This window comes from Chanodichthys erythropterus, chromosome 16, assembly GCF_024489055.1.
Source record: "Chanodichthys erythropterus isolate Z2021 chromosome 16, ASM2448905v1, whole genome shotgun sequence".
Taxonomy (NCBI): Eukaryota; Metazoa; Chordata; class Actinopteri; order Cypriniformes; family Xenocyprididae; genus Chanodichthys; species Chanodichthys erythropterus.
Window position 1 is genome coordinate 22,492,772 of NC_090236.1, and position 20,945 is coordinate 22,513,716.

The following is a 20,945-nucleotide window of genomic DNA, read 5'->3' on the forward strand; positions in this document are numbered from 1 at the left end:
TCACACAAAGCAAAACAAATGGAGCAGCACAACAGTGGTGCACACATGGGCCTTTCTTCCTTTAACATTTTCTTACAATAAAACTACTATAAAACCCATCTATTTTCCTAACCACACATGATTATTCTAATTGTGTTGTAAAAACAAGATAATTTTTCCTTCAGAAATTCACATAAGTGGGAGAAAACGTAAGCTCAGCTAATCCGCCAGTTAACAAAATGCTTATCATCACGTTCACGTCTGGGTATCTTTAAGTTATTAAAACCTCCTTCGACATGAACCATCAGGCTTACGCCAAGATATCCCAAAAGTTATTAAGCTAATTCTCAAGAGCAGGGTATGGAACGTGGTTCCATATGTGTAGGTCAAGTAAAAGTCTTTCACAAGCAACTTGGTTTACATTTAGATCTTCTCAGTGTTACGCACTTGCTCAAATGAACCCACAAGCTTCTCATTTTGTGACTCTTCTACTAAGACTGAGAATTTAACAGACTTCAAGATTTAACAATTTTCAATAAAAACTAGCCAATAATATGAGAAGATTGTTAGAAGAAAAGGTTATATATAGAAGCTTAAAGGGTTCTGTCAGGCGCTTCATATATAGAACCTTTTAGGGGTTCCTATCATGGGATCATTCTTTTTTTGTTGTTTTTTTACTTTAAATTTAAATTTAACTATTTACTTTAGATTTAAACAGCTTATAAACATACTTTTTAACTAGAAAAATGTTAAAATAGCCCATCAAACTTGAAAGTATTATGCAATTATTTAAGACATTTCTTCTTATAAAAGTTTCTTTAAAATTGAGTCAAGAAACCTAGAGTTTTATATTGAACCCCTTTGACCCTTTTTTTCCTAACAGTAAATGTCGAACAACTCTCATTGTAAAAAATGCCTTTTCGAAGTTGTAAATAAAGCAAAGATTAAAGTACATTTTTACAACAAAAAACATTTTGGATTTTCTACTTTAAAGTTTTACATTCAGTGTGTTACTGTTTGTTTCTTTGTAATTGTTTGCAATTTTACTAGCAATATCTGAGCGAAAATTGTTTTTATGCCATTTTTTTCCCCCAGTGTAGATTACTAGCTATTTCTATCAGGCATAAGGAACTTGCTTTTTGGAAGGTCTGGGCCTCAACTAGAAAGGGGTCACCAGAACTCCATCTAGCATTTACTTGACTCTGAACACATTCAGGCTGAGAGCTTCCAGACTAACATGCAATATGCACCAATCTCATGTGTCACGTCAAGTGAACAAACCACAGGTCAATGTAATCGCCCAACAGTGGGCCATTCTGTGGTTGATGGACAATCTGTGGGCCGTTACTCTCACCTTTCTTAGTTTATGAGGTATCAGCCAAAGAATCACGGGTTGGATTGCCTATCTAGGAGGAAACACAGCTGAATTTATGTCTATCAGTGCGAAAGCACCAAATGATGGGAGTGAGTTGTATTGAAGAATTTGTGGTTGCAAAGGGACTGTTAAGTCATCTTAAAAGGATCTGCCAAAACACAGAGGAGAGTTTTCGTGCCAAAACATTTAAGGTTATATTACTGGCCTGTATTTGCAGTGAAACATACATTACCACAGTCACTTTAAAGGGCCTGAGTGTCACCCTATCAGAATACAGTTATAACATCCAGCAGCTGTACTGCTGCGCTCTTCCTGCCTCAAGCCCAGCTGAGAGCACGTCCCACTGTTAGAGGTGTTCTTCCAGAGCCACACATATGAAATGAGATCCTAGTCAACATTACACTTGAGCATTAAAAGAAATAGAGGAGAGAATCAAATAAAGCACTATTATCCCTCTTTCACACAGTCTCTTTCTGGTAGGGTAAGGGAAGGTCTCTGCTTTTCTCCTTGGTTGTCGCTTATTTTCATGATGGATCTAAGCTGTGAATGAAACTGTATTTGAATAAAAAAAACAAACATCAAAGAACCTATTAGAATAAAAGAACAATTGCAAAAATGTTATAGCTGAGAGCAGCAATTATAGGGGTTCAAGCGTTTCAAGGCTTTTTACACAAAAAAAGGTATAAAGGTTTTAACTAGCAAGCATGTAAAAATCTCAATCATTGATGGAAAAGGCCATTTACAACAAATATAGGCAATTTACCATATGGAATATGAACTTTTTAAAGCTTTTTAACAGTTATCGAGGTTGAGCCAAAAACCTAGGACTAGTTCGCCAAAGTTTTTTTTTTAAATAATCTCCAATATTTAACGAACGATTCGATGGACAGCGGTAGGACTAGAGGCGAAGTTGCTCAGAATGAGGAGTTCTACCATGTGGCACGAATGTCGTGGGCGTGTGCAATACACAAACCTTTATGCATGTGAAAAACGCGAAGGCGTTTTGGGTGAACTATCCCTTTAACTATTCTGAAACCAAACAATAGCTAAAGGATTGTGCATTATCAGTTAGCTTGACAAATGGCTGTTATAAACCACATTTTTACGTGACATAGAGGGTAACATGGAACAAGAAGCTTATAAATAAGCTTCTTATTATTTTTATAGTTTTTTCCCCCCAGTACTAAGCTTTGAAAACAAGCATGTAGGTTAGACAGCATTCTATATGTCCGGGTTGACTGGCGATCTGGCAGTTGTTTTGACAGCAGGTCATACTGAGTGCAGTTGCTGCAGCCCTGGACATCTACTTCCCTCCCTGGAAAATCCCAATTCATCATTATAGGATGGTCTACTCTAAATAATAAAGTGATTAATAACTTCTGGATCACATCAGTGATCAATCAGCATGATTCTATTCAGAGAACCTGATTGTGCTGATTCCATTACATGTCAATATATCACCATATTTTTGCCCCTCACAATATTTTATTGATAGTTTTATTTATTTGTGCATTCATGTCTTATAGTTCATTAATAATAATAATAATAAAAAAAGTAGGTTGACAAAGTTTTTTCCAGAGAAGACAGGGCTATTTCTATGAGGTACAATCAGGTTCTATGAGCAGCAGATTCAGTCATGGTCAAATTATGATACTATGACATGAATCATATAGTGAAGTAGTTGTCAACATCATCATGTTAATTGCATTTGATAGTTTAGTGTGTGATGTAAAAATAAATATTTTTATGGTGACAAATGTTCCCATTTATTATCATAATGTCTTAAAGGCACAAATAAAAAAAAAAAAATAATAATTAACATCAAAATATAAAATAATCTGGTACCTAAAAAGAAGTTGCTTATGCTGCATTTGATAATAAATATATATATAGTAAAACAGTAATATTGTAAATTATTATTACAACTTTTTTGCTTGCTTTTTTTTATATTAAAGTGCAGTTAATTCCTGTGATGAAGCTGAATTTTCAGCACAATTACTCCTAGATTTGAGTTGAATAAGTTTAAAATGAGCCTCATACCTTCAATGTGTGCCTCAAATACAGTGAGCACTGTCTTTGAAAAAAGCAGAGAAAAATAAAGATGACACAAAAGATCAATTAAGGGCCAAAACTGCCCAACACATTAATTTTATTAGAACTTGAAGATATATTATATATGTATATTTATATATATACATATAAAAAAAAACAATACTTTTGTATTTCCTTCTAACTCCAAATGATCATCATTATAATGCTGATTGGTGGCATACTGCACAATATAAATACGCCATTCTACGAGAGCAAAGAACTCTTTCAAATGTGTTTCAGACAGTCAGGATGATGCCATGATGACTCCTTCCTGTTGTGGGATCTTGATGAGTACCAGGTGTAGTGAACATAATGTAGTGTAACATGATGAACTCTGATAGCTAGTGCAATGGCATGTTTCCAGTACTCTGCCTAAGTTGTAGCTTTGCTTTGAATAAAAGCTCACAGTACTCCTTAAAATGGTCTGTACCACCAAAAAAAGTACAAAACAAACTTGATCTCTTTTGTAAATATGTGTGACATTGCTCATCTTCAAATGTATTAAAAGTAAAACCAAAGTTAAAAATGGTTCTTCTTGGTGTATTGGTCTTAAATGGCTACCTTCTGAAAGCGGCAGAATTCAGGATGGCAGTGTACCGTAACGTCAGGTGATTTTGAGGTCTGTCTTAACTAGGGATGCACCGATCTGGCTTGTATCTGAAAAGATACGGATATTTTTTTGTCAGATCTGATAGCGATTCAAATCCGATACTGTGTGCTTGCCATGGATGTTACTGTTAAAAACTATTTAATGTGAGTTTTACTGCAATGTATCACAAGTCCCTTAAAGCCATTCTATAGCTTTATTTAACAAACATATGGATATTTAAGTCGTTAAAGGGTTAGAGGGTGAGTCATTAATTACATCATTTTCATTTTTGGGTGAACTAACCCTTTAAAATTAAGTTCATGAAAAGAGTCAGATGTCATTATCAATTATCTAACTCTGTCCTGAGATGTCCCAATGATCCCATTATTATACATAATCTGTATATAAAGGTCTTTGTTTTTGTTTAAAAGGACTGTATTTTGCTGAAGTTTCTGAATGTTGTGGTTCTTGTTACTGGGTGTTTGTTAAATTAGAACATTTTTGGGATCGGTAAAATTTTGTGGTTTTGAAAAAGGTATCTTATGCTCACCAAGACTGCACTGATTTGATCAAAATTACAGTAAAAACATTAATGTATTTGAAATTAATTAACAATGTAACAATGTAAAAGACTTTGATCAATTTCATGCATCCTTGCTGAATCTTTTTAGTTTTTACGAACCCCAAACTTTTGAACAGTAGCATAGAATGTGTGTAAGTTTTTCTGTTTTCTATTTATCTATAATGAAGTTGTGTATTTTTAGGGGCCGTTCACATGTTGCATCTTTTGCATGCTCAAATTCGTTATTTCACAAATGTAGACACGCGGCAAGCGGCTTTGGCCTTTCCGTAACAACACTGAAAGCTCAGCCGAGATGGACGAACATAGCTGTACAGGGCAGGTTTTTACTTCTCACCTCATATATATACATACCTGCAAACTCCAAAGTGGTGAAAAAGGTGACATGTTTACAGAATAAATAGTAGTGGGGGGGGGTATTCTGTTGCACTCCCACAAGAAAATAAATTAAAAAATAAAAATAAAAATTAGCTTCAAGTTAAAAATTAAAATACTACTAAAAAAAATTATTGACACTAGAGCTGTGCATTGACACAAATTTCACAATTGGATTCGATTTTGATTCAGAAGCTCGCGATATGATTTTGATTTGATTACCTTCAATTCAATATAGATTAATTTGGGGCTTATCAGGTACAGTACATGGCAAATTTCCTCAAAGAAAAAGTATCTCTCAGCTAATACTGTAAACTATACAGGGAACCGCAGCTGGTACATCATTATAATATTGGTTAAAATTACTTGATTTGTAAGCTACTTGCATATAAATTACACATAAAGAAGTTTTTATAATAACATTATAATACATTTTTAATGACAATTATGTTTCTACTCATTTTTAATATCGGCCTAAACATTTAAAAGGTGGCTGTCAAAAAAAGGTTTTATACATTCAGTATTGAAGCACATGTTAAGTACATGAATATGCAATGGCCTCTAGTCACAGTGGATATATATCAAAATGCTCCTCTCTACGTTCATTTTTGTAGCTGACTAATGAGTTTTTTGACATTGAATGGCTTTTCTGAGGTAAATGTGACATTTTTACAAGCTATTTTATTTGGCGCTTTTCCACGGTTGAAACAATGATTGATCGATTAACGTTACATATGACATGATACGGATTTCAGTAAGTTGTACTGCATCTTTCAACATACCTTCGGTATTCATTCATCCTACATCCATTCATGTTTATTTCGTGTTGTAAAGCGGAAGAGTTGATCGGTTCATGTGCGCTCTCCCTGTTTGAACTGAAGCGCTACAGCGAAGTGTCAGTCACACCACAGAGCTCCAAAAAAGATCACGTTTATCGTCTCACTCTAGTCTATGGGAAAGTAGCCCATTTTCGATTTATTGTGCCTGCAAACTCACATAACTTCACATAAATGAAATATTTTGATTCAAAACGGCGAATTTTGCAGAAAAGCGACTAGTTTGCAGGTATGAATATATCTAGTAGTAGAGCTAATGCAAGGGCTAAAAATCCATTTATCCTTTGCTAAAACTTCTTCATCTTCATGGAGAACACGGCTCATGATTGCTAGCAACGGCAGACACCACAGGACCACAAGGTTTTTGAAAAGATGAGAAAGTGGTGTGGCCGGCGTTTTAGACACGACATGTGAACGGCCCCTTAGGAAGTTCGTGAAGTACTGGCCGATATGCACAATTCAGGTATTGGAATTTAAATTTGGAAAAAAATGGTATCTGTGCATCCCTAATAGGTACTCAGTCTCCCATTTCAAGTAAACTGTAGTGAGTATTTATAACACAAGTCATTTCGGAAATGTGGTATCTCAAATACGAAAAAACAAAAGGCCTTCATCTGTGCACCAAAATAAATAACTTAGAGATTGAGCTCCTTTCCTCAACAAAAGAAGCTGTAACATAATAAGCTCACATTCAGGAGATAAAGAGCCTCCTGTGCTCAGAAGCTGAATCAAAGACCTGCCTCTGCCCTTCCACACACTGGGGCAGGATACGCACTGAGTGCCCTGGACGGAGAATCACGTGTGAAGGCAGGGGCCTTAGCATTAAAATGCACTGTAAAAATCTTTGATATTTACACCGTTAATACATTCAGGCAGGAGAGGAGAGGCATCTCCTCCAATAGAGGTACATTTGGCACAATCAGTTAATGTTGCGACTCATTCCTCAAGCGCATTGTGTTGGTCCCTCAAAGTCTCTGATAGTTTCCAACAAGGATTGTCTCCGGAGACATTCAAGAACCCTTCAACGTCCCGCTCAGAGGAAGCCTGTCGGTAAGAAGGCACATGTGCATCTTAAGTGAGCCATCGCTCCCACCTCTGAAATCACGCTCTTCAGTGTTGTCTGGTCCAGGGTTTCCCAGGATCCTGCGTTTTCAAGTCCTCCAAGAAAGGCACCCACCTTGGGAGGTTCAAATCCCATTGGTTAAGTCTGTGATGATGTTGGCCTTCACCAACTTGCGGAGAAATTCCTTTTCCTTTGAGATGTTGTGAGTCCATGACTGTGGGGGAAACAAACAGCAGTCATTTCTTACTGTATGTGGCTGACTCTTGACACGACAGTCTGCCCTTTTATTCTCAGTATACCAAGCATGTCAGTCTTGGAAGCAGAGATTTTGACTATTAGCATTAAATTTGGTGAATACAGCAACTTAAAATGGTCGCAAAGCATCCATTCAAATATAAAAGGGCATCTGACATCATAAACAACCAATCACACTTCATTTGTACGAGACATTTCAGGCATGATCACTTATGGATATCTTGTCTGTGACTGATGGGATGTATAACGCCAAGCTCCACCCCCTTATTTCAGAAAAATGTGCCATTCCGATTTCATGAGAAAACATACATATTTTACGAGGTCACATTTTTCATGAATTTGTACAAAAACGTATGATTTTTATATATGTATAAAAAAAATGTAAGCATGAAAATCTACCATTAAAACTAACCGTGAAAGGGGCGTAAGCAAAAATGTACAATTTAGCCACCAACTCGCCAAAATGCAAAAAATTGCCTTCATAGTGTGTTGAATGCACTCCTAAAGTGCTATAAATGATTGAATATTATTTTTATATGGCCTGGTAGAAACTGATATCATAAAACATTTTTGGCTGTTTTTTTAATTTTATTTTTATTTTTTTATGCAGGTGCGTAATTAAAACAGCAGAGACTGTGAATTGGGTGACAAGAGAAAAGCTTCATTCGAAAGTAATTAGAGCTGCTTACATTAGTGAAATGAACTGTTCCTAATGTTTTTACAACACATTCACTGTAATACTGTAAACTAAATCCACACAACAATAACCTGAAATCATCCGTAATTTACCTCGCTGAGGGTGACGCATAGTTTAAAAAAATCTTGAGAAGTTCATGCTGTGGATTAAAGATTTAAGAAAAAAGTACAAATAAAAACAGCTTGTTTTATTACTGACCCAAAAACATTTTATTGTATCTTTAGGTAATTTCTCTGAAATTGCATTAAAATCCAAACATGTACATCCTCCACAGACTTATATTAGAAAAGATGATCACACTTTAGATCAGGGTCCAATTTTCACTATTAACTAACTATTAACAAAAACTTTTGCCTACAATTCCTAATTACTGCTTATTAATAATTGGTAAGGTAGTTAAAAACTGTATACATTTATTTGTTAGGCTGTACAAAAAGGAAGATATTTGGAAGAATGTTTATAGCCAAGCAGATTTTGCCCCCCATTAACTGCCATAGTATTTATTTTTCCTACTATGGTAGTCAAATTCTTCCAAATATCTTCCTTTTTGTACAGTAGAGCAAATACATTTATACAGGTTTAGAACTTGAGGGGGAGTAAATGATGACAGAATTAAAATTTTTGGGTGAACTATCCCTTTAAGAGATGTACATAGAATATGGTCAAGGCAATCAATAATAAGTAGTAATAAACAGCCAATATCCTAGTAGTATGCAGGCTAATAAGCAACTACAGTAGTTAATAGTGAGAATTGAACCCTAAAATAAAGTGTTACTGAAAAATGGTGGATGAAAACAGCTGCTAAATGTGGTTGGTCAGTATTGTTTTTTTTTTTCCTCCACAGATTTGTGGTTTAGAAAAGGTCAGAATTAGTCATGATAAAAAAAGTTACATTAATTCTTAGTTCCACAGCACTTCACATTTACTACTATCTTTTATTACAACAATAACAGAGCTCTGAGCCACAGGAGAGGGATATAGTGTGGTCTGGGATCAGAGAACTGGAGCTGTATTGACTCCTGTAAAAACCATCCTCTCCAGTTTTCTTTTAATATCCTATTGTTCTTCAATGTGATTTTCAGATGCAGTACGGCACAGCAGAGGAACTACTGGCCTGGTAATGTTGGATGAAACCAGAGCTTTGGGTTCCTGTGAGAGGCTCTCGGTCCGAACGGGCGGGACCCCACAACTGCCCCTGACAGGAGGTTCTGGGCCTGCTGGGGCCATTATACCATGCCAAAAACCTCTCGTCAGAGTCTCTGAGCTGTCTGCTTCAGCCTGCTCAGCCCTTGTGACGGATCACATTCACAGAAAACCCAACAGATCCAGGAGTGTAGTTTCACACAAGAGAGAAAAGGGCACAGCCCAAAATGAAAGCTGGGTTAAGAGTCTCCTAAGGCCAAACTGCCTTAGGGAGAGAGGATCTGAAACAATGCCTCAATACTTAGAGAGACAGCTCTCAGCATCTGGGGTCGGATTTGTTTAAGTTATTGAAAGAAGTCTCTGATTATGTGTGTATCCGATTAGACTCTGTTCTAAAACTATAGAATGGATACAATTGTTCAGATCAGTTTTGTGTGTCCCATGCCGCTTTTTAGTTTTCTGGAATATCTGCATTGCTTTCTATGGCAATGACGTTGTGTAGGTAGACATACACCAAAAAACAACAAACGCAACATGGAGGGGTTTGTCTTATTTACAACATGACAATGTGTAGCCGCTGCACTGGACTACTGTGTCATATGAGGCGTTGGCACGATGGTATGGGTGGCTTTATTCCATGTTGTCGTCACCGCGGGTTCGAAATTTTTCACTTTGTAACAACACAACCTTGTTTCTGCAAGTGACTTTCATCATGTTTTCGTGTAACAACGTCTGACACATTTACGTTTTATGTGGCGTAAAAAAGTAAAATAATCCACATGAATGTAGCTCAAAACAGCACTTTATTTTTTTACTTATTATAGTAATTGCAATAACTGGGTAATAACAAGGTACTAACCCTGAACCTACCAATAAACCTAACCTTAAAGGGTTAGTTCACCCAAAAATGAAAATTCTGTCATTTATTACTCACCCTCATGTCATTCCACACCTGCAAGACCTTCATTAATCTTCAGAACACAAATTAAGATATTTTAGTCGAAATCCGATAGCTCTGGACACTTCCTCTCTCAAGATCCACACTGATTCATTTGTGCTCCGATGCTTCCTGAAGCATTGTCTTGAAATCGGCCATCACTAAATAAGTCGTTATTTAGGTTTTTTTGGCGCTCCAGAAATAATCTCGTCGCTTTGTAATATTAATATTGAACCACTGTACTCACATGAACTGATTTAAATATGTTTTTAGTACCTTTATGGATCTTGAGAGAGGAAGTGTCCATTGCTCCCTATGGAGGCCTCACGGAGCTATCGGATTTCAACTAAAATATCTTAATTTGTGTTCTGAAGATTAACGAAGGACTTACGGGTGTGGAACGGCATGAGGGTAAATAATAAATGACAGAATTTTCATTTTTGGGTGAACTAACCCTTTAACCCATGTAGTTACCTTATATTACCCAGTACTTTCTTAGGTAAGTAGACTAAGTACAAATTCTAAACTTAATGGTAATGTACATCATTTTTCATAATATATTATTATTTTGTATAGAATAATCTTAAACTACTCAGAGAGACAATAGGGTTATAAGTCATTTCCTCACAGGATTCTGAAGTGCATTAATGTAAATTTCACATTTTCCCCAACAATCTGGTAAAGCGACCTTTTACTCTAATCCTGGAATTTACCACTGGAAGCCATAGAGTACTGTAGTAATTAATCCCTTACATCACAGCTGGGATGAAGACTCCTGTCAAACCTACAAAGACAAATACTCTACACTGTTACAGTATGTGAGCTACTAGCTATTCAAGGCCAACAGCTTAAATCCCATTTCTTTAAGCTGACATTACATAGCGCACAAGTCTTAAACTGACAGAATACAGGCAGCAGGAAGCGAGCGAGTTCTGCATGAATGGTACCTGACTGTGATTTGACAAGGATGGGTGCCAGAGCAGTCAGGAGCTAACTGTGCGTTAACAGCTCTGTTTTATGAGTGTGCTTTTACAGCCATGGCAAATGTGGGCAGAGAGGAATTTACAAAACATAACGACAAAGTTATCTACATATGGACTGATCAAAGAGAGCGAGAGAGAGAGAGAGAGAGAGAGAGAGAGAGAAAAACAGGACAGCAAGTAGCCCAGGACATTCTGCTGCTCATTGTAATTTTCCATAAAGTGAACAGATAAAGACATTGATCAAACAATGGTCTAAGAACTGAGCTCACAGTTGTTTATTGTACAAAATGTTTCGTCTATGCATTAAAACATCCTAAAAAAGAAAAAAATCCACAGTACTGCCTGAAATGTTTAATTTGAGAAGTTAAATTGACATTTTGTCAATTAAACAAACAAACATATAAAACTGTTACCTCTTTTATGGCAGACATTTTGACTGTTTCGTAGTAGTGCAGGGGTGCATGAGGGGTGTTCATGTCATAGCCAAATCCAGCAACAGCGACCTCATCGCAGTTATGAAGGGCCATCGTTATGGCAACGGTGCCCAACGTTGGAATGTTCTATGGAAAAGAACGCAGGTTTAAATTGATACTGTAGCATTTTAAAATTTCACCATCAAGTACTAAGCATGCAAGCAGCTGAAGATAATACACTTATCCAGAGCCTTAGACTTTAACATTGATTCAAATTATATGTTAGACCAGATAAGAAACAAGAAAATACATTTTATTGCTCGTTTAATAGTAAATGAAGTCCTAGCATGCTATAAAGCACTATATTAACATTTCTGGCATCGCTATCAAACTACATGAAAAGAAATGATATATTTTGATAAAATAATTCTGGAAGTTGTGAGTTTGCAGTCTGAATTGAATGTTATGAGATTGTATTATTGTATACATGACTGTCTATTGCCTTGTCTTAGCTTTAAGCTTAAACATGCAAAAACAAATATTCAGTGTGACCACTGTAATCAGATTAATGAACATACGACTCTTCTGAGCAGGTTCTTTCAATAAAATAAGTTCAAAAGACTCATGACATGAGCTCAAGGTATCTGTATGAATCAGTCTAACAAATAATTTGAATTAGGGATGTCAATTTACACAAATTCCCATGATCGAATGTCGTTTAAATTGCGTCTACTGTAGTGACATATGGTCAATAGCATGACAGGGTGTGCAAATGCTGCCCAAAATGGCATGTTCCTCGCCAAATGAATGAGAAGGGTTTTTAATTTAAATAAAGGGCTACTAGGATTGTAAAATGAGTCAATGTGATTGATAATTTATTAAATTACTGTTTAATAATCAAATATAACAACTAATACAACATGTCACCAATGCTGCCTCAGTTGTGGACGCACACTTTCTGGAACAACGCGCTGAAAACGGCAACTAAACCCAATTAATTCACAATGATTTATTAAAATAGTGTTCTCATTATAAATGTTATGTAATATGACAGTACCAGTCATAGTTGTTATTAGTAACGTATTGCTGTTATAGCTGCACGTGCTGAAGTGCTGAATGAACACCGGTGAAGCACTTTGCTAGCGCTTTATTTAACTCAAAGAAATGCATCCTATATGAGATTTATCAGATACATACAAAAGAAACATAATACTACAAATTATATCTACACAAAATGATGCAAATGTATGTACGTGCTATTCAGAATGTGTGAGTCATGTTGTGGAGGCGTGCTCTTCCTAGAGCGATGAAACACAGCAAATAAACACAAATAATTCACAATGTTTTATTACAATATTGTTCTCTTTATAATGTTATGTAATATGATAGTCATTATTAGTTGCTGTTTGGGCTGCATGCGCTGAAGCTGATCACAACATGCTTTACTACTGTGTTAATTCTTAACCAAATGCATCCAATATGAGATAAATCAGATATAGATAGGCCTACAGAAAATAAACAGTATTACAACTTACATTTGCACAAAACAAAAGGCTGCGAATGCATACGCAAACTTATAGTCATGATGAAGGCATAACTTTAGCTATGAAATGGTCCCAAACATAACTCTGGCTTGCTTGCTTAATTTTTTCCTTGTGTCTGCTTTAAGTTTTATCGATTATATGTATTATCGACAATTAATCGATCATCGATTAATGGATTCAAATTAAGGATGTTAACGATCAGAATGGTTACTGTTTTAAAATGACTTTAAAATGATATTTATATAGTATGTGTGAGTAGATAAGCAGAATAACTATGCTTGCTGTGCTGTATTTTAATCTATTTAACATCACTGTCTGTGGTCTGCTCTGGTCCAGCTCTTCCTCAAGGTCTGGATGGCGTTGTGCCTGAAGGAGTTCTGGCTTAGTTCTGGTCTACAGTTGTTAACTCATCTTGAGCTGCGTGTGATTAACAATTTGCTTAAAACAGACCCCCACCCCTGACGCACCAATTTCAGGAGGCAGACCTTCACTTCCTCATCTCCCTGGGGAAGTCAACCATTCTAAATCATTAGCTTGCAGTGGCCTGGGGTCTGGTTTACACACACACACACACACACACACACACACACACACCCACACCCACACCCACACCCACACACACACACACACACACACACACACACACACACAGATTAGTATTAAGATTGTGTCAGTGTATGCAGCCTTAAGCAGGTGGGTGTTTGGAGTGCTCAAAGGGGGAGGCGGTGTCAAAATGTATCCCACCTTGATCAGTACCGTATGGGACAGCTTCCCTGCTGTGCTGCCCCCCTACCTACACAAACCTTAGGGGCCTGGGCTCTGCTCCACGTGCACTGCACATGTTCTACAATTCAGAGGAGGTTTGAGTTTTCAGGCGGTGGCCAAGCTCACACACAGACCCTTGTCTGTACTCGTGCCATGATGGGATGGCTGAGAGCTTCATCAGGCTATGATGCTAGTGGCATTTATCTACTTTCTCAAGTCCAATTTCCTGGGACTGAAAGGAAAGTGTGTTGTTTATGAGCTCTTAGTAGGCAAGTACTCTTTGTTGCAGCCCATGTGTGAGATCTGAGGCATGTCACACAATTTTTTTGACAGTGCTGATTCCCAGTCCTCCCGTGGGCTACTGCACACCCAACACCCATGTCTGAATAAAATGTGTTTGCTAATGGTGTTCTAAGTGTGGCCACAGCATTCGTGATGAATTTTTATAGTAGAATTTAGCATGCCAAACCAAATACAAGGTTCCCACCTTTATATAATGAAATTATATACAAGGTGGGAACACAAATAATTTCAATGAAATTTCCATTTATTTGTGATTATTGGATAAGGATTTTCCCCCCAAATTTGGACATATTCACCAACAAGTCAGTTAGATTTAAAGAACCTACTCAAAACAACAACAACAACAACAACAACAACAACAACAACAACAACAACAACAACAACAACAACAACAACAACAACAACAACAACAACAACAACAAAAACAATCACCATCATTATTTTAGAATGACCTTCTTTTCAATTTACAAGTTTTTAAATATTAACAGCAATTCAAAAAAACTGAACACAGGTAATGGTAAAGGAAGTGCTCTTTCACCTTGTCGACAAACAATAATTTATTAAATATGGTGAAATATATAAACCAAACACAAATTTCTATAGATGGCATTTTTTACATTTTTTTTACATTTAGCATTAAAAGTTAGCTGTCTTTCAATTCATTTTAATTCTGCTTGCATTCTAATTTAAATACCAATTTTGCATCCAGGTTGCTACCTCAATTGTGATTCATAATAGGCAAGTTTCCATCCAGTTTTTGCACTGTTTTGTGTTTTATGCGCAAAAAAAATTGCGAAATTTGCTGTCTCAAGGCTGTTTCCATCCAGTTGGCCTTTTATCGATAAAATGGTGCACGTAATGACGTCATCCCTAAAAAAATGCATTGTCGCATTTTGTTATATATATATATATATATATATATATATAATATATATATATAAAAAAAAAAAACGCCTTTGAGACGTTTCTATACATAATTTTGTGTATATTGCAAATTCATATCTTTTGCATCCCATTTGTAAAATGTAGCTACAGAGTATAATGAGACAATTGAAATTCACCAGTAGCCTACTGCGTATTTCCACATATAATGTTATTATACAATAATATACTCATTTGTCCGGTATGCAAAAATTATTAGGGTCCATAAAAACACTGGTACTGTGAAATATTCAGTCTTTGCTTGTTGCAACAGTCTTTAACGTCTTGAATATACAGTCGTGGTTTGACGTGGCCGAGAACGCATTCAAAGCAAAAAAAGTTATTTGTTCTGGTTTCATAGTTCAACAACATCAAACCCATCAAAAACATCAAATCACTGTTGATTTTTTTTTTTCCAGCAACAGATGGAGCTGTGTACTAAAACTTTTTTTATATTTAACCTTTTTTAAGTGGTCTGCATTAGCTTAACTGAAGCTTATTCTCACATAACATTTCTAAAATTTTATTAGAGCTTTTTGGAGTCAACTACTTTATTTTCCTAATTTATTTGGTATAAAATTCTATATTAATAAGTTATATATACTATAATACTATATATAAATAATATATATTTACAAGTGTCATGTTTGTGATTAGAAGGCCTATTTTCCTCATCCTTGTGATGAACCTTTGAACCACGATCTAATGAGAAACGGTGCTTTAACGGGAGCTAGTGTTGTCATGGTACCAAAATTCCAGTAGTCAGTACCAACACCATGAAAATTTTATGATTCTCTGTACCAAATCTGGTCCTATGCTGGTGCTGGTCCTAAGCTGGTCCTAAGCTGGTCCTATGCTGGTCCAGGACAGCTTCAAAGCTTCAAAACCTACCTTACCAGCATATGCTGTTTTTTTCAACAGGGCTAACAGACGTGCGTGTTTATTTTAGCTATTCCGTCAACGAAACAATACACTACTGCCAGTAAAACTATTAAATAAATATCGGTAAATAATGGTAACCTAAATAATAAGAAAGTTAAATAGTATTTAAAAACATTTGGGTTTTTTTATTTCCACACAAAGACACTTTTTGTAAAAGGTCTGAAGAGCGAGTTTTATCCTCCGCAGGGGCAAGACATTCAGGCCATGTTTGATTTTGCGCTGCCAGAAAAAAGCGAAAGTAAAAATCACCAGTGTGTGAAACACGCTATAGACAAATAAACTTGACGCGCCTTATAAAGTCAAACTGTGTTAAATAGAAATTGACGTGCAAGCAAAAAAGTTTCTGTACTACGGTGTTTTTTCTACTTTACCACAGTAAAGAATGCGAATAGCCTATAATAGGCCTAAATGCAAACGAAAGAAAGAAACGTTTATAATCCCCTTCTTGATTGAAGATTTGGGAAAAGAAACCGAGATTCCATGTTCAGTGGAATAACTAATGGAATATTGTTAAATTCTCTGCTAATGATCTGGGGTGACCAGATCACGATTCGCAGAACAGAATACAAAGCTTAAATGTATGGACTCACGTACCTCTCTCATTCGGCATGAACCAAAATGGAAACATGGCTGCGATGTCACATTTAATTGCTAACCTATTATTTCTTTTGTAAACAAAGCTTTGTGCTTCCCTCGTGTCATATTCAAGTAAATACTGCCACAGTCCTATCAGTGGCTACCGAATATACCCGGATTCTATGTACTACCGGTACTACAGAAATGCGGGTATCGTCACATTTTCAAAATTTCAGTACCGACTTGGTACCGAAGTACCAGTAGTTTTGACAACACTAACGGGAACAACACACAAACACGTGGACGCTGCATGTATAGGCTAATTCTGTCATGTGACACCACATTTATTTGCATTAAATCCCCTTTTCTTGACAAAAGAAAATTTTTTTCCCAATTCATCTTTGTGACATCTGAACTATTGATATAGATGTTATACGCTAAAAATAACCTTAAAAAGATTGTGTCGACATTTGAGAAATTTTAATCGACAAATGGCATTTCCTTCAGCTATATCGCTAAACATTTTAAAACGCTAAACCTTTTCTTTTGCAAAATAAAATCCTTGGATGGAAACCTGGCTACTGACAGTTTTTATTTATTTTTTTTTTAATCTAACAACACCTGCTGCATTATTTGAGATTTTTAATGTTAGGCACTGGATAATGAGGATTTAAACACAGCTTTGTCCAGGTTTGGACAAAATAAATGGCGTAAGCTCTCCCCACCTATTAGATTAGTCAAGCTGCCTTTGACCTATGGTGATCTTTATGATAATTACAGGCTAATTGAGGAAACACGTGTCTAAGGCTTCCTGTGACCCCTATTAACATAAGATTGACTAAAAGCATTGCCTGCCATTTTGGTTCAATAAACGGGGGCAGTCCAACAGTTCATTTCGAAGAGCTACCGGTTTTAGCAGAGTCAGATCCTCTTGCACTCAGTGAGTTTAATGTAAACAATGTTATGAAAAGTACTGAAACTTAATGAGCTTGTTACTTACCCCTTTACCCATGAGGCCATTGTTCTGTGGAAGGCCAATAAACTGGAAGGCAGCCTCTTGTATGAAGTAGGGGTTGAGGATACGTATCTCAGAGGGTTCCCGGGGCACATAGTGCGCTACAGACTTCCAGAAGCCCTCTGTTCCTTGCTAAAAAAAAAAAAAAAAGAGGAATTATGATATGGACAAATGAGACTACACATCCATGTTTGATCACCAAATGCATCATGAAAAATGTATGGAACATTTGTGTTTCATCTTACAGCAGAAGTAAGGAAATAATCTATTCCATAATCATGAGTTCAGGCACAAAGCCTATAAGGTGCCATCACTGCATACTGATGGCGCAAGCATAGATGGCTTTCATTAAAAGTGAAGCAAGCCGCCCAGGTTGGACGAGCCCACAGGAAGTGGACAAATGAAATCCTGACCTCCACGAGCATTTGGGGAGCAACGGCCCCCAGCTTCTCCCATAACAATTACTCAGGAGACCTGCAGAGTGCCATAGCTCAGCAATTATTCAATCTGCGACCTGGCACCGAGATCATCAGGTATTAGCGTCCTGACTAGACGAGCTCTGCGAAGCCACGGCAGCACTGCTGGCAAACAGCCAGCCAGGTCATCGGACTTAATGGGAGTCACCTGTTCAAATAAGCAGACTGCCTTTGATATAGCCCAACAATAGGAGCAGCTATTGAGCCAAACAAACGGCTTTGAAGCAGTTTTGGAGGCCCCCGCGCCCACAGCAAGCCATGGCAAGAAAACATCATCTCTTCTGTCAACAGCACGGTTTTGCTGAACAGAAGCAGAAATTCTGGGGAATGCTGAAACCACAAGCAGGTGTAAAGAGGGAAAAAAAAAAAAAAAAAAAAAAAAAAAAATCGACAACAGCAATAAAATCATGAATTCACAACCAATGCATCTATGAAACCACCAACATCCAGTGTAAAGTATATATTGGACATATTTTGCCAAGCTGAAGTAAGCCTCCATTCAGAATATAACAGTATCTGAAAAAGAGTACAAGTAAACGCATAGGAAATATGCTGGCCAGTAGTGTTTGGTTTAAGAGTCATAGGTTGTTTGAAGAAGAAATAAAACAGGAAGTCCCTGATTGATTCTTTTAAAATCACTTAGCACAAGTGAGGATGTCTCTGTAAGCTTAGACATTCCTTCCATTGGATCAGTCGTCTCGCAGATATGGTAAGGTCGTTTCCTTCTCGAAGGACAGGTTTAATACTATACAGGAGTTACTCTTGTGACTTACATAACCAAGTTGCTATGGAAAAACAAGAATACTCCTGGCTAAACAGTACATAATGACATTAAGACTAGGATCAATCTTTCATCAAAATCACTGAGTGTCTAGAGAAGCTTAGGTACAGCTTACTCCAAATCCCTTCAAACAACACAGAATACTGTATTGATCTGCTAGTCTATTTATTCACTATTCATATATTCATTAGATATCAAGTACTAAAAGCTGCAAGCACTACTACTCTTGGCCAGACGTGATGAGGACTTTAACTTTTATAAGCAGGTATTAAATGTCCCAGACAAACACTCTTGTGTTCAGTGGGACAATAAAACACTAAATGTTTACTAGATACACAGTGGCTTGAAGACCAGCGGTTAGCCAAATAAATGACTGCTGTTCTCACTGCTAAATTTCAAAAATACATTTCACATAATAGCTAAAGTAATAATCGTTACTGGAAAATCTAAACTGGAAATACAAAGTGCACAGTAAGATGTCATCAAAACATCTGAAAAAGCCCAACCCAAGAGTTAGTCTAGTTAAACAGGTTAAATAGAAGATAGAAGTACTTAATAAAGTGAATAATGTAAGTCTTTATATAAGCCAGGAATTTTCCTGTAGCTCAAACAGTAGAGCATGGCGATAACACAGAGATCATTGAAATTATATATATATATATATATATATATATATATATATATATATATATATATATATATATATATATATATATATATATATATTTATATTATTACATATTATTATATTTTTTTTTTTTTGAAAGAAATGAAGAATTAAACATTTTTAAGTAATCAAAAAAACACATTATTTTAAATTGTGAAAATATTTCACAATATTACCGTTTTTGCTGCATATTTGATTACATAAATGCAGCCTTGGAGAACAGACAAGACTTTTTCATTTTTTTTTTTGTTTGTTTGTTAAAAAACAGAAAAAAAAAATAAAAATCTCACGACCCCAAATACTTGAACAGTAGTGTGCCTTAAATGCAAATTCATTTTGGATCAAAAAGTATCTGCCAAAAGCATATATGTAAATGTACCTCATTGATACAAAAAGATTAAATGTTCAATTTCAATGCTCAATTTTTATTTAATTTGTGTGACTTTCATTTTATAGGAGAGAAAAGAGGTGACAAAAAGTCAGAGCTACCCACTAGGCCATGTCTCCATCATCACCACAGTTAATTCAAGGAATTATTCAGCATTATTGTGGAATGTATGAAATGTAAAATTTTTACATTTTGCCTTGTCTAGATTCTCTTATTGACAACTGTTTTCAGAGCACTGCACCAGCCTGATTCTGGTTTGCATTACAATCCCACCAAAGTTAGACAAGGTCATTCTAAACATAGCTCCATTGTTGACATCATCTACACTGGTTCCGCCTGGCTTTACTCCAGACCTCTCATTGGCATTCCAGGGAATCACAGTCAGGAGTGCAGAGAAAGAAAAAGTGAGTGAGATACCCTGATTGATCACCTCTCCAAACCCTCAAAACCACAAGTCGTCTGCATTGCAGGAACTTTAACAACCGCCACACTCTTGTCAAACAGGACGGCCTCTGTAACTGATCTATCCAATAAAGCAGCAGGTGAGAGAGGCCTCTCAATTCCCGAACGCAGCCTCAGCACGCCCTTAACAAGCTTCTAGCATGGCCGCCGAGTGTTAAATCACTCCATAAAAATCACAGGCCACATCGCCGACCGCTCCCTCTGTCAGCTGCTGGAAACGAGAGGTCAGGGTGAATGTTCAGCGGTGGCTGGGAAAACCTGTTCCTGACTGCAGATGTGCGGTGAGAAAAATCTTCCCAGGAACATTAGTGTAGAGTTTTCTGATGACAAAAAAATTAGCATTGACAAACAAGGAGTACAGAGGCTGAACTTCAATTACAGCATTTAACATGCAAAAATAAGCCACCATGTTTTCCAATGGTATTTTTATGACAAGCCGTGATGAAACCGGAGATCTTTTCTTTCGTATTGTGACGTACATCCAAATGAAACGGATTATCAAAAAAGAAAACACAAAACAAAACAGAAAAACATGGAAATTACATGTAATATTTGTCAAAACACAAAATTACATTTAGTGCTTGACAAATTTTCATTTAAGATCTTAAGTTTCAGGGAGGAGTACAGGTATGTGGTAGTTGATGTTATCTGCACTGAAGTTTGAAACAGTGTGAAAGGTATCTGATTGGTTTTATTTTGACATCAGTATAAACACTTCTGATTTCTTCCATGTTATGCAAACGTATGGCTTAGATAGTGAGAAAAAGCAACAACTATAAAAGCCAAACT

General features: G+C 36.5%; 1 protein-coding gene across 8 annotated transcripts in view; it reads right to left on the reverse strand.

Moving 5' to 3' along the window:
- Positions 1-3,482: 3,482 nt before the first annotated feature.
- The window catches only part of st3gal3b (ST3 beta-galactoside alpha-2,3-sialyltransferase 3b), a 65,501-nt gene continuing 48,038 nt past the window's right edge, over positions 3,483-20,945 (reverse strand). For 5 of the 8 annotated variants that reach the window (XM_067364003.1, XM_067364002.1, XM_067364001.1 and 2 more), the window contains 3 exons: positions 17,368-17,514; positions 11,317-11,463; positions 3,483-7,102 (listed from right to left, as the gene is read on the reverse strand). In XM_067364003.1, coding sequence (XP_067220104.1) covers positions 7,013-7,102; positions 11,317-11,463; positions 17,368-17,514 — 384 coding nt within the window. In that variant the 3' untranslated portion in view covers positions 3,483-7,012. Of the gene's footprint in view, positions 7,103-11,316; positions 11,464-13,422; positions 14,251-17,367; positions 17,515-20,945 lie in introns of those variants that run through there. The other 3 variants (XR_010892033.1, XM_067364005.1, XM_067364007.1) reach the window with 3 other exon arrangements.